General features: G+C 43.9%; 1 protein-coding gene across 1 annotated transcript in view; it reads left to right on the top strand.

The window, feature by feature from the left end:
- Window positions 1–7,451: 7,451 nt before the first annotated feature.
- rptor (regulatory associated protein of MTOR, complex 1) overlaps window positions 7,452–27,432 on the top strand; it is a 205,834-nt gene continuing 185,853 nt past the window's right edge. The window contains 2 exon segments of the mRNA XM_080462735.1: window positions 7,452–7,885; window positions 11,738–11,912. Of these exon segments, the coding sequence (XP_080318861.1) occupies window positions 11,745–11,912 (168 nt within the window). The 5' untranslated portion in view covers window positions 7,452–7,885; window positions 11,738–11,744.

Here is a 27,432-nt window from a genome sequence, read left to right as displayed (position 1 = left end):
CTGTTTACACGACATTTCAAGTGAAAAATTTTAGCATTTTCGTTTCAGAAAAGTTTTGTGTTTACAATGTAGTTTTCATGTTGGGCCACTAGTTGGTGCTGTTGTTTGTTTTTGTCATGAAACCACACACACACATACATACAGCAGAGAACTCTGGAGGAAACATTGTTCTTGTTGTCCAGCTACTGAGCATGTGCAGAACAACTAGTTAAGGCCCCTGCATCCTCCCTTTTTGAACCCATAAGAACAAGAAGAAAATTCGGCAGTGACGTCAGCCAGCAGTAGAAAAAAAAAAGCTTTTTCTGCAGGACTGTTCATACTCCGATAAGAAGCTGCCGAACTCGCAGGCCACGCCCCCTCAGAGCAGGCCACGCCCCCTCACAGCAGGCACAAGTCTGTGAAGCGGCGTTTAAACTTTTCAACGGCACAGTTTATTTCTGGCCTCCAGAGCTTTCAGAAACACATTTCTCTGAACTTTTTCAGTTATAAAAAAGTTTTTGTCAGAGCGCGATGTTAGTCCAGTTTTAACTCCAGGAGCTGACAGCTGTTCGTGATGCGTTCAGGTGCATCACGTCAGCCTGCACTCCGACATTTTAACGAGCTGCGGCGCTGGTACAGTAGCGCTGTTACAAGCTAAATATGATTAAAATATTATCGATAGTCATGAGTGAACTAGAACACGCATGCGCAGCACACGGCAGTGCAGAAGTTTCGGCAGTGCGGCTCCTACATAGTTCGGCCAGGGCGGTTGGCACAGCAGAAACTAATTTGTTCGGCCAGAAGGAGCTGGAAGAAGGAAATGACGTCATTTTGTTCGACAGGACCCCGCACTGCCGAACTTTCGTCTTGTTCTTATGGAGTATGAAGAGGCCTTTATGGAGGATGAAGAGGCCTTTATGGAGGATGAAGAGGCCTTTATGGAGGATGAAGAGGCCTTTACTGCCAACATGGGGACCAGGACCGTCGAGCAGCAGCTCTGACAATTACACAAAGTGTTTTCAAAAAGTTCCACCTCGGGTGTTGTTTCCAGGAAGTTGTGTTTTCAGTGACTCTTAGCACCGTTGTCGTGTAAACGGACTCGCTGAACGCAGGGAAAGTTTTGCTTAAACGGGACTTGAGGAGACAAAAACATCAGGAACCAGGAACCATTTGTGAAGCTGAACTGTTAAGATCTCATGTCTCATTATCAAGATGCTCAACGACAGAGCTGCTCATTTGATTAATGTCTTTCTGTTTAGTTTGTATTTTTAAAACTCATTCGGTCTGTTGCACCTTTTTATAAGTATTTGTCTTTAAAAAAGAAGAACTGTCTTTTTAAACCAACGTGACATTCTTTATTGCAGTTCTTTTGCTTGTTGGGTGTGCACACGAGCTTTGTTCCTTCCTTCTGATTATTCTATGAGGATCTTTTCTCAACTTCAACAGTTTGTTCTGGAAGAACTTACAGAGGAAGTGACATCGTCCCAGTGATTGGGACTTCATGGCTCAGACTGATCATGCAAAAAATAAAAAATACAATTTTAGAAGAATGAAAAAAAAAAAAAGAAGATATTTTTCCCCTCCATCACGGATCTTCCATCTTCTTTGAAAGCCTGTGGTGTTTTTATGAGTTTTTATTGTTGTGCTCTAAACATTTCACCTCCTGCTGAACTTGACTGACGAGCCGGTGCGGAGGGAATATTCCCCTATGAGATGATTGCGCCAGAGAAAATGATTGAGGTCTTATTTCCGCTCTTGTGTTTGCTCACATGATGGAAACGTTTTCTGCTCCGCCGGATCCACACACTCATCAGTCTCTCTTCTCTCCGGCCTCGGAGAAATCAATCCACCCGAACGGGAGGTTTTGCCTTTTTCCCCGCCTCGTCTGATTCCTCCTCCGGCTGATCGCGTCGGCCTTTTGGCTGCGGGACAGGAAGCCGAAGCCTCCTAATCTTCTCCTTCTCCACTCCTCTGTTAGCCACCGGCCTTTCCCAAGGTCACAACCTCCATCACCCGAGGAGATTGAATCGTTTCCCCCCCCCCCCCGCAGGACGCTGAAGCCGGACTGGACGGGTCGGGATGGGGAAACACCTGAGACACCAGATTGCTGCGGCGCCGTTAGCTTCGCCGTCCAAGAGGCTGTGGAGATGATTGCTGCGCTGGCAGACGCACTGACAGGAATATTTTCATGCTCGTTCCATCTGGTGCAGCATTTTCATGTTTTCTGATGAGCTGACAGGCCAAAGAAAGCTGTTTGTCGTCCTTTGTGCCGTGGCCGGAGCGCCGCTGCGCCTGATTAAAGTCCTGAGGCCTCGGAGCAGAAAAGTGGCCGTTGACGGAGAGCAGACTGGTAAACATGTTGATTGTGCTCCTTCTATTAACGTCACGAGCGACTCTGTGAGTGAGCAGAGGACAGATGGGACGGCTTCTTTCTCTCCTTCAAAAACAAACCTTTAGCTCCCGCTGTTTGACAAATGAGTGTGAAACTTGACAACAAAGGATGTCGAGGACAAATCAGGCGTTAAAAACACGGCGTGAGTCATGCAGGTGCAGTGAACACGTAAGGTTTTCCTTGGACAAGGTCAGATACACTCCCAGCTCTTTGTTTTAGGGCATTCACGTCAAATCATCAGTCATCTTAAACGTTAGCATTGTGTCGCTAATGGTTGTAGCATTCACCTCCAGCTTTAGGAATCCAACCGTTTTTCTGTCTTGTGGAGAGAAAACAGGAAACTATTGTTATTCTGACAGTGAAGTTGGGGGAACATTGGCGTCCCTCGGTTTGGTCTTCTCATCAAGAGGCGGAGCGGAAGCTGCACAGAGACTCTTCCTCTCAGGGACGCGAGCCATTGATTTGATTTCTTCTGGATTAAAGTTCCGGGGGCTTCTTCTACCTTCATCCTTTGTTATTAAAATACCAAAATATTACAATTCATTTGCTGTGAATTTCAGAGTTTTGCGCAAATTTTAATAGTCATAAATTCACAGTTTTTAATATTCAAACACAGACCAGAGGCCTGTAATACACAGCTGGATGTTCTCTACTGGATTAGCTTTAGGATTAAATCTGGTTTTGTCTTCTGGATTAATTTTAGGATTAAATCTGGTTTTCTCTTCTGGATTAATTTTAGGATTAAATCTGGTTTTCTCTTCTGGATTAATTTTAGGATTAAATCAGTTTTTTTCAACTGGATTAATTTTAGGATTAACTGCTTTTCTGTACTGCAATGATGGTTGACTTTTTACCCGGTAATCCATCGTGGTAATGTACTAAACCTCTAACCTGCTCTGGAGCAGGTTATGTTCTGGATAAGAGATTGACCCGTATTAAAGCTCCGCCTCCTGACCAATCAGATTTCTTGGAAAAATGACCTGCCCATTCTTAGAAGATGCTGATTCGTGCCCGGATAGTGGGAGGAGCTCAGGAGAGAGCTTTTAAGGAGAGATCAGAGGTGGAAAGTAAAGAATTACATTTACTCGTGTTGCTGTAATTGAGTAGTTTATTGTGTACCTGTACTTTTTTAAGCCATTTTTAAACTCATATTACTGTTACTTAAGTATGTTTTGTATTGTACTTCACTATATTTATCAATCAAATAAAATAGTTAAATTAAAAACATTGCGCCCCGGAAATACTGCATTGAAGGATGGAAGGAGAACAAACTGCCGCCAACGTCACAATAAAGATGGAGTCGGACGTCGGTGGTACGGATCCAGCGCAAAGCGAAAACCTGTCGACTTCTGCTGAAGTTAAACTAAAACAATAACGATGTGAAACGCTGCCCATGTTTAAAGGACCACTTCAGCATCAAGAGCTAGAAAGGCAGCAGCATTATGATGCAGTGTGTTTCCAGTGTGTTTGCAGTGTGTCAGCAGTGTGTCTGCAGTGTGTTTGCAGTGTGTTTGCAGTGTGTTTGCAGGGTGTTTCCAGTGTGTTAGCAGTGTGTTTGCAGGGTGTTAGCAGTGTGTTTGCAGGGTGTTTGCAGTGTGTTTCCAGTGTGTTTGCAGGGTGTTTGCAGGGTGTTTCCAGTGTGTTAGCAGTGTGTTTGCAGGGTGTTAGCAGTGTGTTTGCAGGGTGTTTCCAGTGTGTTTGCAGTGTGTTTGCAGTGTGTTTGCAGTGTGTTTGCAGGGTGTTTCCAGTGTGTTAGCAGGGTGTTAGCAGTGTGTTTGCAGTGTGTTTGCAGGGTGTTTCCAGTGTGTTTGCAGTATGTTTGTAGTGTGTTTGCAGTGTGTTTGCAGGGTGTTTCCAGTGTGTTAGCAGTGTGTTAGCAGTGTTAGCAGTGTGTTTGCAGTGTGTTTGCAGTGTGTTTGCAGTGTTAGCAGTGTGTTTGCAGTGTGTTTGCAGTGTGTTTGCAGGGTGTTAGCAGGGTGTTAGCAGTGTGTTAGCAGTGTGTTTGCAGTGTGTTAGCAGTGTGTTAGCAGTGTGTTTCCAGTGTGTTTGCAGTGTGTTTGCAGTGTGTTTGCAGTGTGTTTGCTGTGTGTTAGCTGTGTGTTTGCAGTGTGTTTGCAGTGTGTTAGCAGTGTGTTAGCAGTGTGTTTGCAGTGTGTTAGCAGTGTGTTTGCAGTGTGTTTGCAGTGTGTTTGCAGGGTGTTAGCAGGGTGTTAGCAGTGTGTTAGCAGTGTGTTTGCAGTGTGTTAGCAGTGTGTTAGCAGTGTGTTTCCAGTGTGTTTGCAGTGTGTTTGCAGTGTGTTTGCAGTGTGTTTGCAGTGTGTTTGCTGTGTGTTAGCTGTGTGTTTGCAGTGTGTTTGCAGTGTGTTAGCAGTGTGTTAGCAGTGTGTTAGCAGTGTGTTTGCAGTGTGTTAGCAGTGTGTTTGCAGTGTGTTAGCAGTGTGTTTGCAGTGTGTTAGCAGTGTGTTTGCAGTGTGTTAGCAGTGTGTTAGCAGTGTATTTGCAGTGTGTTAGCAGTGTGTTTGCAGTGTTTGCAGTGTGTTTCCGGTGTGTTTCCAGTGTGTTTGCAGTGTGTTTGCAGTGTGTTTGCAGTGTTTGCAGTGTGTTTGCTGTGTGTTTGCTGTGTGTTAGCTGTGTGTTTGCAGTGTGTTTGCAGTGTGTTAGCAGTGTGTTAGCAGTGTGTTTCCAGTGTGTTTGCAGTGTGTTTGCAGTGTGTTAGCAGTGTGTTTGCAGTGTGTTTGCAGTGTGTTTGCTGTGTGTTAGCTGTGTCTTTGCAGTGTGTTAGCAGTGTGTTTGCAGTGTGTTTGCAGTGTGTTTCCAGTGTGTTTCCAGTGTGTTTGCAGTGTGTTAGCAGTGTGTTTGCAGTGTGTTTGCAGTGTGTTTCCAGTGTGTTTGCAGTGTGTTTGCATTGTGTTTCCAGTGTGTTTGCAGTGTGTTTGCCCAGAGGCCGAGGTGGATTTATAGCCCGTTGACTTCCTTGCCCTCCTCAGGAGAAACCATACTCCTGCTGTCAACAAAGTCACTAAGTAACTTGTATATTATGAGCTTCTGTTTACTTTTTCTTGAGTACATTTTTTGACTCGTAATTTTACTTGTTGTTGAGTAAAATTTTATCAAAAATAATTATACTTTATTTGAGTAGAATATTTTAGTACTCTTTCCACCTCTGGGAGAGATGCAATCCTTTTGACGTAATAAAATAAAACTTTGTGACGGAGCTTTGAAGGATGTTTTTGTTCTTTACTTGTTCCCAAGTCCTTTTAGCTCCACGACGCTTCATCTGAAATAATGAGGTTAATAATAATGGTCATGCTGACTGAACTAACAAAACATGAATTTATCGAACAAAGAACTCCTCGTGCCTTCACGATGAGGAATTAATATGCCAAAACAAAACATGCACAGATGGGGGTGGAGTCTCACATGGGGGCGGAGCCTCAAAAGAACACAATGGAAAATTAAATATAAACTAAAGGAAGAGGAGCATGTTAAGCCCAGTTCGCAGTTTGGGGGAGTATCCCAGAAAGGAGGTTCAACAATCTCGGAGTCTGTCCCTGAAGTCTGAGTCGACTCACTCTGAGATGGGAAATTCAGAGTTTCTGGTTCAAGAACAGCTGATCTGAATTAGTTCAATCAACTCTCAATATGTGAACCTTGATTTAAGCGCGTGCATAAGCGCAATAAAAAAACAAAACATCACCAATGGAGCCCCAATACCACGAGTTACTATGGCAACAGACCAAAAACCGAGTTATTTTGCAGTGAAAGTCCCAGTGGAGGAGAGAGACGACTGGGAGAAAACTGCTGCCAGAGTCAACACATAAGTTTGAACACATTGACTTAACATTTAACTTAGGATCGCAGCAAACAAGTAGAAATAATAAATGGGTGTAAAATCTGAATTTCATTTAGGTGCAATCCAACAGGAGAAAAGTGACTTGGAAGCAGCTAAAAATGAAATATATTTCTGAATAAAGAGGCTTATGTGTATATGCTCTGAGTGTACCTCATTTTGATTTTTAACTTTAGTATTTAAATTAATATAGGCTTTTAAATTAAAAAAAATAAATAAATCAGTAGCTACCTCAAGTAGTCATTTAAACCAGTAACAAAATATTGTTTGAACATGTTAATATCCTAGTTAGTAGATTAACAGTGTTTAGACATTTTTATTGAAGTGGAATAAATTAATAAAATACTTCACTCACTCACACACACACACACACACACACACACACACACACACACACACACACACACACACACACACACACACACACACATTTCTTAATTTATATAACCACCCCCCCCCCCAAAAAGAAAAAAATGTACTTTTTCATTACGGGACTGACTTCTCTAACTGCTCTACACAATGTTGTTTTACCAATATTATAAAGAAAAACGTAATGCTGTGCATAACCTGTGCTCTGATGTGAGGCACGGGTTGATTCGGGAAGTGATTAACACAGTAAAAAAAAACAACAACCTTCTAATCTGGGCCAGAAGACTTGACATTCGTGACATTTGTTATCTCAAATTATTTCTGCCTCGATGTCGATCGGGTCTGGAAATAACGGACAATCCATTTCTCGAAGCTGCTCCAGGTGGGAGGAAACAGTAGAACCTCAGAGTTTCCTGCCAGCAAGCAGGTTCAGTTCAGAGTCTGTTACCGTGGTGACCGAACCCGAGCTGAGTTCAGCTCTCTTTCTGGAACGGAAAACTCAGACTTTCTCTCATTCCAGGGTTAACATGCTCTGAGTTTTCACAAAACGCGCTTTCAGGAATACCCACCTGAAATACCCCCCAGGCCTCTGATGCCCCTGAGATTTCCTTAACGGCATCGACGCCTGCAAGGATTTGGATTTCATTTTTCAAAATAATTGTGTCATTTTGCGGCTGTGGGTGTTTTTTGCTGAGCTCTTTGGTTTCTATTGTTTTATTTTTTTTCGGAGCTGTGTATTGTTTCTCTATATTTTTTTAGTTTTTCTTCCGAGCTGTGTGTTGTTTAGGCTCTAGTATGTGACGTCATCTGCCGCGGTGACGTCCCACCGCCGCGGCCCCGCCCCCGCGGTGCATGCTGGGTCCATCCCAACATGTCTGCGCCCTTGCAGCAGTGCTGAACAGAGTCTGTCCGGAGGATTTTGGGGATTTCCAGAGTGTTCCCACAGAACCGCCGCCCGGAACCGGCCAGCAGGCCCGCTGGTGAGTCGCAGACCCCCGCCCCCACCCCGGTCCTCGAGCAGGGCGGCTGCTGCGCGGCGTGGCTGAGGCGGACTGTCCGTGTGAAGATGGGCCTGGTCTGCAGCCGCTTCCCATAGCGAAGAGCCGCGGGGAGAGCCGCAGATTCCCCTGCAAGCACGCTCCGGTCCAGCTCGGCCTCGACGGCTTCGACATCCTCTACCGGCTCTGGACGCTGCCTTACAACCTCCTCACCCGCATCGTCTGCGCCACCGTGTCCGTGATCGTCCGGAGGCGGAGAGGCTCCCCAGCCCGGGTCGATCATCCCCCCGCACCGAGGTCCGCATCTGCCGGCAGCACCGCACCAGCACCACTGCACCGCACCACTACCACTGCACCGCCCGCTGCATCACAGCTGCATATTCATAGCTCCTTGATCGCTGCACAGCTGCTTGGTTTGCCTCCGAACTCCCCACCAGCTGCCGGTCAGTGTTCTCCACCAGCTGGGCTCAACGTGTCGGTGTTTGACAGCTGAGCTGGTTGATGTGTCACAAAATGACTCCATCATTAATATCAGGACAAAATGTCCACTTTAAGTAGCTGGTCCAGATGGGTCTGATGCTGGTCTACACAAAGTTCTGTGGGGGTTCAGGCAGGTCTTTGCTGGTCTGGGACCAACATTCTGGTACCAAATGTGTGTAGACATGCTGGTTTATCTGATAAACATTGAGTACTTGGATAGAAACTGGATGCTGGTCCATGGTAGTCTACGCTGCTCTGCTGTTTGCCTCTTTTAGTCTGTGCTGGTCTGCTTGTTATTCCACTCTGATCCTGGTTTCTATCGGTCTACACTGGTTTGATCAACTGAGCTCGTGTCAGTAATTATTCAGACCAGAGGGAAAATGTTGTTCATGATTTTGTCTTTATATTTCTTAAAGGGGTTATATTATCCAGCTTTTCAACACTTTCACATGGGTTTTGTTTTTCCAAAAACATTCTATTCAAAGTTTACTGCCTCAAATCCAGAGTTTTCTTGATTCTCCTCCATTTGAATATTGGATCATAGGAGCTACATTCAGAATCTGCTGTGTCTGTGTGAGCTGGATTGGCTCCGCCCACACATGCCCATCTTGGGAAGAGAAGGAAGTACTTCCTCTCGTGGTGCCACGTGCCAGAGCAGAGATGCCTGATTGTGGGAGGAGTCAACGGGAGGGCCTACCTTGATTCTGATTGGCTAAACCCCCGATGACACTATATAGGGTTTGATTCTGATTGGCTCGTTGGAGCAACACACTTTTTAAAAACTTGAAACAAGCCAGAGTGAGATGGTATGGAGACGATTATTCCTTTTGTAAAACCGTTAGAAAGTGAATTTAGCATAACATGACCTATTTAAAGCTTTGTCCTGTGAAGGTCTGATCCTGCTGGATTAGTTGGTCCACCAGCTGTGTGGACCTGGACCCGATCAGAATGGATGTTCTGCTGCTGTGGGTCTGGTTTTAATTGATCCACACTGGTTTACATTCACACTCGCACTGAGAGAAAAGTGTTGGTCTCATCGCTCTGCTAAAACACATTCGAGTTTGCTCTTGATGGTCCAACGTGTTCTGACAGACGTTCCTGCTCTTCTCCCTGAACACCACAGAGTTCTGCTGCTGAAACGAACGGGACGAACTGGAATCTTACTCAGGGGCCTTCCACATTGAGATTAATGATCTCTTTTACAAGTGTGTCCTGGCAGCAGCACATACAATAAATTAAAGTCTCATAATAATACTAAAATGTTCTTAAAACAAATAAATAGCAAAGAGACAAGTACATGAAAAACAAGAAAAAGTACAGTCACAGAGTAAGGGCATATGAATGGTTAAACTATAAAAGCCACCAAATACTTTAAAATAAGTTAGTTAAAACAAGAATAAGGTGCTTTTTTTTTTCCAGGTGCTGTAAAAGGGCCTTGAACTCTCCCAGTGAGACAAACTCTGTGAGTTTAAAGTCTTTCTGTAGTACATTCCATGAACCTGGAGCAGAACACGTTAAGGCTTTTTTGCTCAGTTCCACACGGACAGTCGGAACCGTGAGTAAAAACAAGTCTTTGGACTGCAGACTGTAGTATTTTCTGGGTTTTTGGGTCACATAACTACAAAGGCAGGGAGGCAGCAAACCAGGAATTGCCTTGTAGATAAAACCAAGCCAGTGAATGTGTCTGTGTAAAGATAGAGCCGGCCGACACACGACATGTCACGCAGTTACACCAGCTGCTGGTTTGGGGGCGCTGTTGTCCGAAACAATCACTGACCAGAGAGGAAGTAAAGAAGAAACACGGCTCATTGATTGGTCCGGACTGAAACCGGAAGTCCCGCCACTTTAACTCGTGGGGGCTAGGTTAGTTAGCTCGTGGCTAATGGGTAGACACAAACAACCGCGATGTATAAAGTCTTCAGACCAGATATCCATGACAGTCTACCTTACTACTCCACGTCTGCCTGTGAGATATTGTCAAACTTTTTCTTTCTGCTTCTTATGATACACGTGGTTAGCTTTGTTTGTTTACTACCCACAATGCATTGCGCACTATGTCGCGTCCTCCCCCCCCCCCCCCCCCCCCCCCGCCCGCGAGAACGATCGTTTGTAAACGAACCGAGACCGAGGCTTTCAAGGGGACCAGAGATCTCATTGCTAAAAACGAAACGTTTTGTTCCCAGAAGAGACTCTGGTCCGGATCAAATAGGGGAATGTGAACATGCCCTCAGATACCATCGACGTATTTCTTCCATTGGACTCAGTTGCAGTTCAGATACGTGGACATGTGATTTTAAAACTAAACAGTAGATTTCATGGTGTCAGAAGAAAATACTCAAAAGTACAATAATCGATTGAAACGTGTTTGATTGATTTGAGTATCAGGCCAGTTTCAGCTGATGTGAATTCAGTATAAGCTTGAAGTATGTTTATACCTCTGCCAACATTTCTCTTCCATTTAACAAATATCTTCAGTGATTTTCACTGAACTTCTCAAATGCTTGATGACATTTTTTCCTCTCAATGTGATGATCTGATCGAAAATGTAGAGAAATCTGATGAAAAATTAACTAAATTCTCCTTTTAGAGTTAAATACTTTCACTTGAAGCCGTCTTGGTCTTTAGAATGTACACTAATCTACAGAAACACACTCTGGTGAATCATGTGCTCACCTGTGGAGGGACACACACACACACACACACACATAAATAAGTATAAATAAGTATATATATATATACATAAACAAGTATATTCGGTCTCAGAGCTGAACTCAAAATATCTGCTGGTGTAATAAATAAGAGTTTTCTTTGGAAACCATGGCTGTATTGTTTGTCTCTTGTTCTGTTCCTGGTTTTCTGGCTGGTTTATTTATTATTCATGAAGCGCCGCCCTGTAACTCTGGCAGCATGCGTGCACACGCTGCTCGGCTCTGCCAAACTGCACGCCGTCTTCACTGGCTGGTGGTTTGTTTTCAGCTCACAACGTGTTCAGAAGTGGCGTCGTGACAGGAATCTCCTCCGAGTGGAGATGAAATAATGTCATTTGTTCTAAGAAGACGAGGGAAACTTCCTCTTTCGAGGCTGTGGCAGGATGAATTAGAGCCTGAAGGTCACCGAGTTTGATCTTCAGATAGACCGTTGTTCTTCGTGGTTCTGGTCCACTCAGCATCTTTCGTCTCCACGTGATGGTGAAAGACATAGACACTTTGTTGGAAAAGTGCTGGAAACAATCAGGCAAAATTCAACAAGCCTTTATCCTTTTAATTTGAAGAACATTGTAAAAAGCCTCGGATTCATCACCTGCTGCAGCTTCAGATTTGTTTACGTGCCCCGTTTAGAAAAAACGGACCCCAAGGTTGAACTTTTTGAAAACGGCACATAAACGGAGCCTCGGCGTGGATAAATGTTTCCATCAAATGCTTTGAGTCTTTCACTGGAACTCTTAATCTCAAAGGAGGCAGTTTGAAGAACGCGAGGAGAAAGTTCAGATATTTATCTACACATGTAGGATGCAACAGTACAAAGTCCTCAAAGAAAAAAAAAAAACAAACAACTTAAGACAAGATTACCTGAAAACCTTCTGAAGTGCAGTAATGGAGTGGGAATACTGAGTTACTGTGGTCGAGTGTTGGTTTTTGTGTGCGGTACTGACCGGAGCTCTCTCCACAGGGCACTCATGAAAATGGACTCGGACCTGCTTCACTCGCCGGCCGTTGGCCTGGCCGAGGAAGAGGAGGCCGACATGAACGACTGGAAGCTTCCTCTAGCCTTCATGAAGAAGAGGCACTCGGAGAAGATCGAGGGCTCCAAGGCGCTGGCGCAGAGCTGGAGGATGAAGGACAGGGTGAGTCTCTTTGGTTCTCGCGGCGAGCTGGGCTGCCAGCTCGGGTTGTGGTGCTGCGTGTTCAGGCCGACGTCTCTGCAGGGACAGTGTTGCATTCAGAATTGTAATGTTAAAGCAATCATAGTATGTATAAGAAAAAAAAAAAAAAGTAGTTGCACTTTTCCAAACCAAATTCCCACATCCCTGTTGGGAAAACTGCACCTGAACAAGCTGAAACTGGGAGTTTCCCACTGAGGAAGTGGAACTGGTCTGAGTCCACTCAACGTGGCAGAGGTTTTAATGAAAGTTAGGAATCGTTGATATATCATAACGGGAGGAAGCGCAATAACAGCTATAAATGTTCCTGGCAACAAATATCTCCATCTGCTACATAAAAATTTAAATTAAGTCCGTTCGACTCATCCTAAAATGGGAAAAAAAACAATCAAGATTTAGCGCAATGTATTGAAGCTAAAAGTATTTGATTAACTTCCTGAAGCTTTGAAACCTTTAACACACTTAAGTGGAAGCAGATTACTGCCGTAAAGATCTGCTGCTACTTCTCAGACCAAGCGGATCACAGCGTCTCTGGGTAAATGATGTCCAGTTAGCCTGAGTGTGGCTAACTAGAACCGCTAGCAGAGCGGATCACAGCGTCTCTGGGTAAATGATGTCCAGTTAGCCTGACTGTGACTAACTAGAACCGCTAGCAGAGCGGATCACAGCGTCTCTGGGTAAATGATGTCCAGTTAGCCTGAGTGTGGCTAACTAGAACCGCTAGCAGAGCGGATCACAGCGTCTCTGGGTAAATGATGTCCAGTTAGCCCGAGTTGTGGCTAACTAGAACCGCTAGCAGAGCGGATCACAGCGTCTCTGGGTAAATGATGTCCAGTTAGCCTGACTGTGACTAACTAGAACCGCTAGCAGAGCGGATCACAGTGTCTCTGGGTAAATGATGTCCAGTTAGCCTGAGTGTGGCTAACTAGAACCGCTAGCAGAGCGGATCACAGTGTCTCTGGGTAAATGATGTCCAGTTAGCCTGAGTGTGGCTAACTAGAACCGCTAGCAGAGCGGATCACAGCGCCTCTTGGTAAATGATGTCCAGTTAGCCTGAGTGTGGCTAACTAGCACCGCTAGCAGCTGCCCTGTGCGCTCTGTGGAGCAGGGCACCGTGCAGGAAGCTAGCTTGTAGCTTGCTGTTACGGTCTTTCAGTTTCACCCGAAGCTAAATTCAGTTCCTGCGATCTTTGTACCAAACGCCTCATCGTGAGGAAAATAAACACGACCAACGAGTTTCATGTGGCGACCGATCCCCTGCTTCACGGTGGTGAACTACTTCACGGCCCTACACTCTCGATGCAGAACTTCCAGGGTTGGAGGGTCTTGAGTCGAGGCTACGCGCTGCCCGACGTACTGTAGAGGCCGCGGAAACTGAGCCTCCCGAGCTTCAGCTCCTCCTTACTCTTCCTGTGGTGACCAAGAATCATCACGAGGCTGAGAGAGAAAGTATTCATCAAGTGGAAAAAAGGAAACCATTTTGTTAAAGAGAAAAGAGAGAACAATGATTTCATAATTAGCATTCATGTTTCACCTTCATTATTTCTGTTCGTTGTTCTACTTCCTGAAAGGGAACCGCAGAGGCGATTGAATTAACTGTGAAACAGTCTAACTTTCCCATAACTTAAATACCACGACTAAACATAAATACATAACATGCGATTAAAAACCAAGGGAATATTAAAATATCTCCAATATAAGCGTTCTTACTTCACCAGAATAAAGCCCGTTGACACGGTGACGATTTAAAGCGAAATCATTGTTGTGTTTTGGGTTTCTGATGACATCATGGCGCTCGAGGCCTCTGAAAACACCAGTTTGTGAAAACACTCCGTCTCAATGTAGATGGAAGAAACTCTGCTCCTGGTGCTGGTCCTGGTCAACATGTTAGTTAGTGGTAACTAGTAGTTGTGCACATACGAGTGTCATGACTCCCAGTCCATCTTCTCCTGGGACTTGGTAGTTTTATTTTGACAGTCACTGTAATAACAATCCAACTTGGTCGTCTGTCCACTAGAATGTCTGCGTTGTCCCATCGATCATGTTAAGAGCAGACTGTTCTCTGCTGGGTGTGTGCGTGTGTGTGTGTGCTTTCATGACAAAAACAAACAGCAGCACCAACTAGTGGCCCAACATGAAAACTACGTCGTAAACACAAAACTTCTCTGAAACGAAAATCAAAAATTCTGAGTTTTTACTCTAAACATTATCCTGTAAACAGCGTCTAGCGAGTTGAGGCCTAGGAGCGGCTTGTTAACGACATCCAGCCGACGTCTCGTCCACTGTTCTCAAATATCATCATAACACCCGGAGTTCAGTATCAGACCCTGGAGATAAGACCACCACACCTTTTTAGATCGGGCGAAACAAAACAAGTGTGGTAGCAGAAGATTGATGAAATCTAACATTCAGCGCCGTAACTGAGGGAAAATAGGAGAAAAGGTCATTTTTGATATCTTGACAATATAAAGAATATTGGTCTGGTATATCAGATCAGTGTTTCTGTCGTGTCGTTGGAAATGCAAAGCAAAAACATAGACATGCTGTATTCACTCCGAACGTTGCCCTGAAAGCGGGGCCAGGGTTGACTGATGGCTCCCAGTCCCCCTGTTGGATATTTGGCTTGTTGGTTATTACCATGTGAATGCTGATAACTTGGAAGTCGGAGCTCCCCAGTTGGTAATTATCCCAGTTCCAAGCTGTACAACATGGTAAAGTGGGTGGATTGCGGCTTCACATTTGGCGATGACGGCGGGACGCAGGTCTTCATCCAGCAGCAGACCTCCAGCCGGCCCGGGTGGGCTCGTCTTCATCACGCCGTCTGTTTTGTCGTTCTGCCGGAGGTTAGCTTCACTTTGACTGAAAGCTTTCCCCCGGTGAACGTCAACACTGCGTCTCTGCTCTCATAAAGCTGTCGCTTCACCCTCTCCGCTGCTGCCAACCTGATTATTTCACGGCCTCGCGGCCATGAGCGCTGCCATCACGACGACGGCGAGTGTCACTTAGTCGTACATAACCCCGAAACTCCGCACCTCGTGTAAGAAATTCACCCAGATGGAAGAGTGACGCCCGGTCGCCGTGAGGATCAGGGCTGAAATACGCTGAAGCGTCAGGCAGCAGGGAAACCAGAGGATTGTCATTAAATGTGAGGCTGCTATTGATTTAAAAGAGGTAACACGGGCTGGATGGGATGAACGCTCCTATCAGGACGTCACGCTAAATCGACTGTGGAACAGTTTTTATTGCTGCGAGGGCTTTCGGGCCGTAGACCCTCATTTGTGAACTTGGAAGAAGAATGTGTCCTTTCACTTGTTCCGCCTTCGACTAAAGAGAGCTTTTCGTCTTTTACGCTTGGCTTTAGCTTTACCCCAGGCTCTCGCTTCAACTGGGCCGGAAAACACAAATGGATACAAATGAGAATTATTTTTTTTTTCTCTCCTGGAAATAAGTTTCTCCTGACAAATCAGACGCTGCAGACGGAGGAAGCTTGTTAGATCAGATTATCAGTTCTCTTTATCTTTTCTCCATTAGTTTAATGGATTTCTGGAATAATTCAGAGATAAAAGGGTTTTTTTCTTCTGTCTTTCACCGTCTGTCGTAGCTTCATGCATTCAAATCTTTTTCCCTCTTATAAACTCCAATCTTTATACCGTCGTACCTTCTGTATACGTCCTTCTCTTCATGTCGTCACACTTTCTTCCTTCAGCTCGTTGAACTCGGTGCATCAGTCAGGTGAGTTTGTATTCAGGAAGTTTCTCCTGTTGGAGGAAGGTGCAGTGCGAGGCTTACCAGCCTTAAATGGTGCTCTGCACTGTGGGAAATCAGGTCACACACACACACACACACACACACACACACACACACACACACACACACACACACACACACACACACACACACACACACACACACACACACACACACACACGCGCTGCACAAATATTATCCTGGCTGGTTTGTTTGGTACTTGTTTTTAAATTTTGTGTGTGAGGACAGTGTGAGCTTTGTTCGGAGGGACAGAGGGAGACAGGATCACTTTCCATTAATCAGTCATTGAAACTTTAATACATTTATGTATTTATGTATTCATGTTTGTGCAGCCTCTGGTGCGATCAGAGCGGACTGTTGTTGCAGGATGTTGTGTCACCTGAAGCTGCTCAGCTTCTGTTTGGTTGGTGAGAGTCGACGAGTCCAGCGTTTGTCTTTCTGTGATGTTCTGGAGAGTCGGGTCAGAAGGGGTCCGTCGTGCTTCTTTCAGGAAACCTGAGACGTCTTTTATAGTTTACTTCAGAAGACAGATTGAAAAGCAATGTTTTGTTGTTGTTGGACCCACTAACTCTGACTCTGTTTCCATGGCAACTTGTGAAGTGAAAACAACGTTTTGAAAACAATGTCTGCTTCAACTGAAATGTTGGAAACCCTAAAAACGGTGTCGTTTTCATGTGGGTCCACTAGTTGGTGCTGTTTTTTTTAATGAAACCACAGACACATTTAGCAGAGAACAATCCACTTTAAACATGAACACAGGGAGAACACGGACATTCTAATGGACAGACGACCAAGTTGGATCGCTATTATGGTGACTGTCAAAATAAAACTAAAAATTATCAGAAGAATATGGACTGGGAGTCATGACACCCTGGAGGGAACATTGTTCTGATTGTTCAGCTACTGAGCATGTGCACAACTACTGGTTACTATGGTGTGGTGACCAGGAGCAGCGTCTTCGCCCTCTACACCAGATGGAGCTTGAACGATTTCAAAAAGTTGTTGTCAGTGTCTCTGAGCATCGTTGTCGTGTAAACGGACCCAAAACAGTACAAACGTTTTGCGTTTTCACTTGAAATCGGTCGTGTAAACGGGGAATTAATTGATCCATCAATGTTGGTTCAGGAAGTAAACATAACTTTTACTGAATAAATATTTGTTACATCATTTCAGAAACTCAAAATTCAACTCGTATAATGTGAAGAAATAAAAATATGAATCCGTGTTGATTTGCAGTTTTTTGTGTGCGTGTGCGTGTGCGCGTGCGTGCGTGTGTGTGTGTGTGTGTGTGTGTGTGTGTGTGCGTGTGCGTGTGTGTGTGCGCCCGCTGCCCCTGCCAAGTGAAATCTCGATAAAGGTTCTCAAATATACTTTGCGAGCGCTATCAATGTGACAGTAGAGACCAAGGTCACAGCCCGGGCTAATAAAAAGTGAGCTGATTGGAAAGCTTTGGCGCTCGGTGAAATATTACTTTGTTTGTGACGTTGGAAGCAGTGAGCAGTGGGATGGGAGGGTGAGCGGATCAGGTTTGCTTCATCGAGCTGTCGGAGCTGCGGTGAGCGATTGGAGTGGAGCGTTAATGAGCGGGATTATGTTCACGCTGGTTTTACACGACTTTGATTGACTCCCTTCAGTAAACTGAAAACTCCAGCTGAAGCTCATCCAGTGGACAGGATTGTTCTCACCCGGTCCTCCGCGAGCACACAGAACATGACCGTGGAGGTGAAGCGGTCCGGGTCGCGGGCCTGCTGAGATACGTGAGCACATCACAGGACGTTATTGATCCTCGGCGGACCATTTGCTCCTTTCAAGTCGATCGCTCGCAAACATTAACCAGATGAATGGAGGACGGCGGCACGGTGAAGGAAAGATGAGCACTCTCATCTCAGGGTGAAAAAGGTTTGTGTGCTTGTACTAGTGAATTTGTAGTCGTGTACCGCGAGTTGTGTACCTGTAGGATTCTTCCACACGAGTCACAGGTTGTTTTTCTTGTTGTTTTCCGCTGAGATCAGAGTTTGTATCACGGCTGAGAAGCAAAGTTTCCTCTGCTTGGAAGACGAGTTCCCGCTGCTCCGGATCGAAATCATCACTCAGAATTCATTGAATCAGCAGCAGCAGAGAGGCGTCGTCTTTTGATTCACATTAATACATTAACTTCGACGCGAAGCTGGAAAAATTTCACATTTCTTTCCTCCGTTTCTGCATCAAAACAGAAAAGCTCCTCTCTTCTGATTGGCTGCGGGACATGTGTGATTTGTAGATGAAGAAAAACAACCTGTGACTCGTGTGGAAGAACTTCACGTCGATCCAGGAGCACAAATATGATTTACACCAGATTTACTGCAACAATTGGAGGAAAACTATCAGCATGACAGTTTTTCTTTAATCTGTGACTTGTAAAACAGGATTTGTGCTCCTGTAATTAAGAAGTTGTGATTTTGTAAGTGTGGTGTTGTATCTGTGGAGAGAAAAGAATACTACAGGTACACAACTCACGGTACACAACTACAAATTCACTTGTACAAGCACACAAACCTTTTTCACCAATAATACCGAGTCCATACAAGTTTGACTTAAATCACCCGTACGTCTGAGTGTGTGTCTGTTAGTGTGTGTCTGCTAGTGTGTGTCTGTCAGAGTGTGTCTGTCAGAGTGTGTGTGTTAGTGTGTGTCTGTCAGAGTGTGTCTGTCAGAGTGTGTCTGTCAGAGTGTGTCTGTTAGTGTGTGTCTGTCAGAGTGTGTCTGTTAGTGTGTGTCTGTTAGTGTGTGTCTGTTAGTGTGTGTCTGTTAGTGTGTGTCTGTCAGAGTGTGTGTGTTAGTGTGTGTCTGTCAGAGTGTGTCTGTCAGAGTGTGTCTGTCAGAGTGTGTCTGTTAGTGTGTGTCTGTTAGTGTGTGTGTCTGTCAGAGTGTGTCTGTCAGAGTGTGTCTGTTAGTGTGTGTCTGTCAGAGTGTGTGTGTCTGTAAAAGCCCCTCCATACTTTCCACATTGCAAGTCCACTGACCGTTTTGACTTGTGTGCGGCGCACGGATGCGCATGTGATTGTATTCATACTCGGGGTGTGAGATCTGAGTCTTATTAGATCGTGAGGAGGTGTTGAAGATCTGACAGAGCATAGACGACTCCTCCTGGACCCCACAGAACGGACAACTGGTCTGCTTGCAAGTACTAAAGTAAACTACTGATAACTATCCCAAAAAGAGCAGACATGTATATATATACATACATATATATATATATATATATGTATGTATATACAGTTGTGCTCATAAGTTTACATACCCTGGGAGAATTTATGATTTCTTGGCCGTTCTTCAGAAAATATGAATGATAACACAAAAACCTTTCTTCCACACATGGTTGATGGTTGGGTGAAGCTATTTATTGGCAAACAACTGTGTTTACTCTTTTTAAATCAAAATGACAAAAGAAAGTATCAAAATGACGCTGATCAAAAGTTTACATACCCCAGTTGTTAATACCATGTATTGCCCCCTTTAACATCAATGACAGCTTCAAGTCTTTAGTGGTCGTTGTGGATAAGGTTCTTTAGTTTCTCAGATGGCAAAGCTGCCCATTCTTCTTGGCAAAAAGCCTCCAGTTCCTCTAAGTTCTTGGACTGTCTTGCATGAACTGCATGTTTGAGATCTCCCCAGAGTGGCTCAATGATATTGAGGTCAGGAGATTGAGATGGCCACTCCAGAACCTTCCCTTGGTTCTGCTGTAGCCAATGACAGGTCAACTTGGCCTTGTGTTTTGGATCATTGTCATGATGGAATGTCCAGAAACGTCCCATGTGCAGCTTCCAGGCTGATGAGTGCAAAGTTTCCTCCAGTGTTTTCTGATAACATGCTGCAATGATCTTGCCATCAATTTTGGACAAGTTCCATGTGCCTCTGTAGCTCACACATCCCCAAACATCAGTGATGCACCTCCGTGTTTCACAGTAGGAATGGTGCTCCTTTCATCATAGGCCGTGTTGACTCCTCTCCAAATGTAATGTTTATGGTTGTGGCCAAAAAGTTCAGTTTTGGTCTCATCACTCCAAATGACTTTGTTCCAGAAGTGTTGAGGCTTGTCTCTGTGCTGTTTGAAGTAATGGAAGCGGGATACTTTGTGACATTTGCGCAGCAATGGCTTTCTTCTGGCGACTCGACCATGCAGCTCATTTTTCTTCAACCGCCTCCTTATTGTGCATCTTGAAACAGCCACACCACGATGTTCCAGAGAGTCCTGGATTTCAGCTGAAGTTATTTATAGATATTTCTTTGCATCTCAAACAACTTTCCTGGCAGTCGTGGCTGAAATCTTTGCTGGTCTACCTGACCATGGTTTGGTTTCAACAAATTTTCTACTTCTTAATCAGCGTTTGAACACTGCTGATTGGCATTCTCAATTCCTTGGATATCTTTTTATACCCCTGTCCTGTTTTATGCAGTTCCATTACCTTTTCTCGCAGATCCTTTGACAATTATTTTGCTTTCCCCATGACTCAGAATCCAGAAACGTCTGTGCAGCACTGGATGAAAGATGCAATGGTCTGTCAGAAGCCCAGAAACTCACTGACCTTTTATACACACACACTAACCACAAACAAACAGGTCACAGGTGAGGGTGGGAACCTTGATTAGCCATTCAAACCTGTTTGTGTCAACTTTTGTGCATGTTATCAGGTCAAAGTCACTGGGGTATGTAAACTTTTGATCCGGGTCATTTGGGTGCTTTCTTTTGTCATTTTGATTTAAAAAGAGTAAACACAGTTGTTTGCCAATAAATAGCTTCACCCAACCATCAACCATGAGTGGAAGAAAGATTTTTGTGTTATCATTCATATTTTCTGAAGAATGGCCAAGAAATCATAAATTCTCCCGGGGTATGTAAACTTATGAGCACAACTGTATATATGGAATTTCTTCATACATATTTAATAGATAATTAGCCCTAATATGATCGTGCTTATATGTATTATTTACCAATTGAGAAGAGGTGGGACTCAATAAGTTATACTTCTTCTCATGATTATATTTTATTACTGTTATTTAGTCAGTTTAGTCACTGGTTTATCAGTGTACACTGTTCATTTTGATATCTTTTTTCTTTTTCTTTTTTCATAAAGATCTTAAACGTTTTGAAGTTAAACAACCTCAGTTACTTAAGTTGTAATTTTTTGTTTTGACTTTTCAATAAGCTGTTTGGTGTTTTGGCACTTAAATCCTGTTCAAATGACTGTTAAATAATATTTCTTAGAATTGCCTTACTTCATCCCAGTTGATTTTAATTTTTTCCATTTGAAATAAGTCTTCAGTATTATTTGATATTTTGCTTTGTAATTTTCATTTTACTCTTCATGTTTCACTGTTCACCTGAAAGCTTCCTCAAAAGACAGGAACAGTTTAGTTTTTATTTTGCAAGAGTCTGTGAAGCACTTTGTGTCTGTGAAAAGCGCTGTACACATAACGTTTACTTACTTTATCAGAGTATTGTGATTTGCCTTCTAGTATGTTTATGTTATTTGCGCATGTTGGCAAAATTGCACAAATTTTATCAATTTAAATATCTTCAGAAAGGTTCTTTGGCCTGAATTGTCTTAGATTGTCTTGTTGGGGAATTGTTTTACATCGGGAAATGGTTTGGTAGCACTGTTCAGAGATTTGCAAATTAATCTCCAAAATCAATGTGAAAAAAGAATCCTGATAAACATGTGATCATAATTGTTACACCCCGAGGAGGGACGGAACATATCTGGAAGGACACAGGGAAACGGTTGGATTTTTAAAATTTTTATTTAATTTTCTTTTAATTCACTCGTTGGTTTTTAATTCAAAAAAATGTTGAACCTGAAAAAACAAGCGGGTTATGTACAAACTAGAACCCGACAACCCCAAAACCACCCCGTGTCCTAAACTACCAAAATATCAAAAGAACAAGTACCTGGTGGGCTGGCACAAACAAACAAACAGGTGCGGTACCGGGCCAACCCTGTACAGGGCCGTCGGAGCCGGTACCAACACCCAATCTAACAAACAAAACCCCCAACCTACTGTTGCAGGACAAACAAAAAACGAAAACAGGACCACCGATCCCACCAGGGAAAAAGGATCTGTGCTAACCCCAAACACACAACGAAGGCGGAAGAGCCGGAGAAGGAAGCCGCCTGACTGCGGGTACGAATGGGAGAGGTCGAAGTAGAGAAGCCGCCGGGCTGCGTGTCAGTACGGGATTCATCGAGAGAGGGCAGCCCCGAACGCTTTAGACACCGCCTATTTATAGGCGGAGAGGCGGGCTTCACCGAATCCTACAAAAATAATAAATAACAAATACTGAAATAATCCCTCAAGAAAACAAACAAGGGGATATAGAGATTAATTTACTATTATTATTAAAATATTACTTTATATATATATATATATATATATATATATATACATATAACAAACTAAATAAATTGACCTCTCAACGGAAGTAGGATAATATATATGAATATAAGAAAACCTTCACTAATACCTAACAATAATTTTATTACCAAACAATTGTGACGTGTTTTTGCCATATCGCCCAGCCCTACGCCACACTACACTTCTGAGTTCCCATTGGTGTGCGTCCCGGAAAATATCTCCACTTCTGGTGGCGGCGTTCTCCTTTCCTGAAGAAGTTTGGATTTCACTGCAGGGATCCTGAGCCGCTTGGCTCTTTATTTTATTTTCAAACTGTGGACTTGCCGAGGTAGCGGCATGGTGCTCATGCACCAGCAGCGACATTTTGGGAGTGTTTCTTTAAAGTGTTGTTTTCCCCTGTTTCCATGGAGACGGAGATGAGCTGGAGCATTTTTAGAAAAGTTGCGGTCAGACACACGGACACATGTACAGTATGTATGATATCAGGGGTGAGTGGTCATAATGTTATGGCTGATTGGTGTATACATGTTTGTAATCGTGGAGACACAGACTTGCGCATCCATTGAGGCAGAGCGATATAAATAAACCCGGAGACAAAGCAAGTGTCGGTGTCAATAAATCACCAAGTGGAAGGAAACAGGAAATCAGGTCTGATTGTCTTTCTACAATGAAACAATCAATGAAACATAGAGTATTGATTCTCATATCTCTTCATGACACATACATTCATATAGAAATGTAGATACAAATGTGTGTCATATTAACAGTAGAATATTAATATCAAAGATAAAATGTTAAAAGGTGTGAAGGATAAAAACTCATAGGAAACGATCAAATCCTAAAACAGAGGAGAGGAGAGGAGAGGAGAGGAGAGGAGAGGAGAGGAGAGGAGAGGAGAGGAGAGGAGAGGAGAGGAGAGGAGAGGAGAGGAGAGGAGAGGAGAGCACAGCACACCAGGACCGATTCTGTTGACATCATGTAAATATAGAAAAGCTGTTAGCTTTAATTTATTAGCGGCGGGGTAATTGTTGCCCGATGAGCGGCGGCGTGCGGCCGTTCAATCCTCCGTTTGGTGTGTTTTTCCCACATCGCAATAATGAAATCGATAATCCGTCGATAGCCGAGCCCGTTGTAATAATGGAGACGTGAGACTGGTGGCGTGAGCTTCTTTATCTTCTGCACCATTAGTCCAACTCAATCAATGTGTGCAGTTCATTAGGCAGCGAAACGACTTCCAGCCACCGAGGAAACGCTCTGCGTGTGTGTGTGTGTGAGATAAAAATAATCCTGCGTCGGTGGCTTTACGTCAGGTTTTAAAAACCTCTGGTTAAGGAGCAGCTTTCAGCTCCTGGCGAATGAAGCTCTGCTGCTCATCCCACAGATGCATGTTCTGCGAACAAAACGTCGAGAAGCTTTTAGAAATAATCTGTCAAACACGGTTTGCTTCCCGTTTTGTTTGGTTTGCGTGCGGGATTTATAATTTCCAGGAGTTTCCTGAAAGCTTTTTTTCCTCGTTCGTCGGATCAATCGCCACTCTGTGGCCGATCATCAGCTTTGATTAGTGCTGACGGTTTTCACTGGAATTTAACATTAATGGTTTTTGTCTCCATGTTGAGATGGAAGTTCAGACTTCAGCAAAACAAACAAATTATAGGGAAAATAGTACTGAGCTTTTTGTCTTTCTTCAAATCAGGATAACGTCGCATTGATACGAGTGGTTAAATAAAATACATTAAAATATGAGAAAACTGCAGTGCAAACCTCCATCAGTCTAAACCGCCAGCCGTACGACGACTGTTATGGACTGTTTACATGAAGCAACTGGTGAGGAAGGCCAGCTCTGTCCTGGGCTGCCCCCCCTGGACCCTGTGGAGGTGGTGGGAGACAGGAGGATGTTGAAGAAGCTTTCATCCCTGATGGAGACCGTCTCCCACCCCCTACATGGTACCGTCACATCACTGGGCAGCTCCGTCAGTGACAGGCTTCTCCACCCACGGTGTCTGAAGGAGAGACTCCGCCGGTCCTTCCTCCCTGCTGCAGTCAGACTCCCAGTAGACCACTGCACACCACCACCGGACGATATCACTCCACTCCACTCCAACTGGGCAATAAGTGGTGCTATAACTATAATAATCTATAAGAACGTATTTATTATGTGCAATACATCCACCCCCATATTCTGTACATGTTCACACCTATAGGCACCGTGTGCATATTGTTGCTATTATATTGTATTTTTATCTGCTTTTTTTAGTTCCTGCTATGTGTGCTTCTTTCTCTGTACTATCCTGCTGTACCACTGCAAATTTCTCCACATGCGAGATAAATAAAGGGATATCTTATATCTTATCTGACATCATCCAGAGATTGCGAAATGCCAATTTTTTTTCCCGCACACTGTAATCCTGCAGTTTTTACTGGACCGAAGTAAAGTTTGATGAAAATACTTAACTTCTCCCCAAGTTATTGTTTATTTGCAAAACTATGAAGAATAAGGCAGGTTTATGGTACTATAAAGTTTATTATTATCTCAAACTGTCAAAACAGATGTGAAACATAATGTGAAAAAAAGAACAAAAAATTCACAATAAACACAAAATACTTCAGCAGTCAACTTATCTGACTGTAATTCACAAATGATTTGTGCAAATCACCACACCTGAACCATAAATCACCGCTGAGTCATGTGACGTGACGTCACCATTCAAAATGGCGGCGCCCGTTCATATGAAAGACTGGGAGGTGATTCTGGGCTTTTTCACAGTGATAAATGAAAATCTCGGACATGAGACCAGTCTTAAGAGGATATTAACTGGACCAAGGGCATTTTTATCGGTAATGACTGACTGTCCGACGTATTTCGCCATCACTGATCATTTCAAGTTAAAACACATCGTTTCTGCTTTTTTTGTTTTCGGAGAAGTTTCACGTTTACACAACAACGTAAACAATGTTCGTTTCCACAGAAATGACAAAAAAGTGCTGAAAACGATGTAGTTCTCATGTTGGGCCACTAGTTGGTGCTGTTGTCTGTTTTTGTCATGAAACCACACACGTGCAGCAGAGAACAAGGAGACGGAGCCCGAGTGTTTTCAGGAAGTGTTTTCAGGAAGTGTTTTCAGGAAGTGTTTTCCAGTGTCTCCCACCACCGTTGGCGTATAAAGGACACATTAAACGCTTTAAAAATTTAGCGTTTTCACTATTTGGGGTTTTTGCCGTGTAAACGGGGCCGAAGAAAGTAGATCACTGTGATCTCAACCAGTCGAACTATAAACTTCGTCACAGCGGACAGTTTAGTGTCTGATTTTAAAAGTAGAGACGATGTTTACCTCCGAATCTGAATCTGAGACCCAGAGCTGCAGGATATTCAGTAAACATCCCGTAACGTTGAAGATGTGTTGATATGACAAAACTATAAAACCTGATAGATCGTGACATCCTCGCTGGTTCCACATTAAGTTTGTCTCTTGGTTTGATTGAAGGATTAAGGCGTCTCCTGGACGCTGCCGTTGATCCGTCAGAAGCAGGTCAAACTCTCAGCTTTACGTCTTTTTTGGGGTTTTTTTTTACTCCAGCTGTCCAACATCTGAGCTGTTGCTTCCAGTTAGTGACGGTGTGGCTGCAGCCGATTGATGCTCGCCACCATTTTAGTAACCTTCGTTTATACAGTCGTGGGTCCGAACAAATGGATTAATCAGGGGGCCATTGATCGGCGGAGCAGCAGTGTGGGAGTCTTCAAAGGGCTCGCGGGGAGAAGGCTGGAACATCCCCCAGAGTCCTGTTCAGTTATTAATGAGAGGAGGATGGCCACCGGTTACACACTCGGGCCCAAAACGGGAAGACGTGCATCTAATTGATCTCCTCCTTCATCACTTTCTCATTTACTCCAATAAAAGGACAGAAGCCCCGTTCATTCGTCTTCTGTCCCCTCAAACCGACGACCAAACCGTGGGATTGTTGGAAACCCGCGAGGCTCTGTCCACCTTTTATTGGGATCTTATTTGGTATTTGTGCCAACAGGAGGATTTGATGGAGTAGAAACGCCCAGCTGATTACTGCCACTGGTTGTGGGTCACAAGGTGCTGCGGCTTGGATTATATTCTCAATCCCGCAGCGCTTCGTCTCATTACCATCATTAAAACATTCACGTTCTCACATGCTGCTCATTATTACTCTTATCTTCTGTTGATCTGTTTGCTGTTGAGATTAAAAATGCCCACGGCAGGTTTTGTGTAATTTGGTAATCAGTTAATGAAGTGGAAAATATTCACCTATTAAAGAAGCAGAGCAGAGACGATGTTTCAGTTCTGATCTGCTTCACTGACGGATATTTTACTCTCTCTTTGTTCTGCAGTGGGTATTTTAAAGGAGATTAAAATCACTTGGCAGAACAACAATGAGTTGTTGTTTCACTTTTTTTTTTTTTTAAGAAAAAGCTGTTGTAGAGCATCTTCCTCCTCTGACATCCAGTTTATTGAGAAAGAGTTAAGGTTATTAGACTCGGTTGTTCGTCTTTTGTCCTCAAAAGTCTACATTTAGCTGTTTTTCTCCGGTCCATGTGATAAATGTCGTCCCGTGTAGCTCCCAAATTGAAAAGACCTCCCGCGTCTCTCTCCACTGTCTTCGCTGACATTTTATCTTCTGTGACAGCAACATCTCTTCTCTCTCTGGATGTCGGGTTAACACGGCTCCGATGTGTGCTGCCATTTCGGCTGTTGTATCTTTAAAGGGCAAACCTGATGTGCTTCTTCCCGACTGCGTCTGCATCTTTGTTGTATGTTTTCCAGATAAATGTCTTTTCCCAGGTCGCAGGTGGAGATTGACAACACACGCACACTCACACTTTATTTAGTGTCAATAGCGGCATAATCTCTTGGCACTGATGTTCTAATAAAATACAAAAACCAAACAGTTTGAGGGAAATTCTCCACAGATTTAAACTCTGAGATGGAGGATGTCTTCCTGCACCGGTTAAAGGCCACATGGAGCCTCAGTTCTGGTTCCTTACAGCCATATTGTTTCTATATTTTTAGACTAAGTGTAAGACCAGCAACTGTCCTAATCTGTGGTAACTGCATCCTGCTTCTCTTCATATTGAGTTATGATATTATTAAAAACTTGGACAAGACAAGCAGAAAAGCTTATTGAGCTTCTGTGAAGTGGTTGAGTTCCCTTTGAGTCCCTCATTGACTTTCCATCTTTTGGGACTGAGACTCTTGTTGATGGAAATCCTCCAGTTCTGTGAAGGATGAAGGAAGTGAGAATCTCTGCAGAGCGACTTCGTTTCAGATCTGTCGTCTGGAGAGGCCTCGCTCCTCATGGA

The sequence above is a fragment of the Lipophrys pholis genome, assembly GCF_963383615.2.
Source record: "Lipophrys pholis genome assembly, chromosome: 5".
Classification (NCBI taxonomy): domain Eukaryota; kingdom Metazoa; phylum Chordata; class Actinopteri; order Blenniiformes; family Blenniidae; genus Lipophrys; species Lipophrys pholis.
Note: the sequence above shows the minus strand (reverse complement) of the source record. Positions and strands in the feature narration are given on the sequence as shown.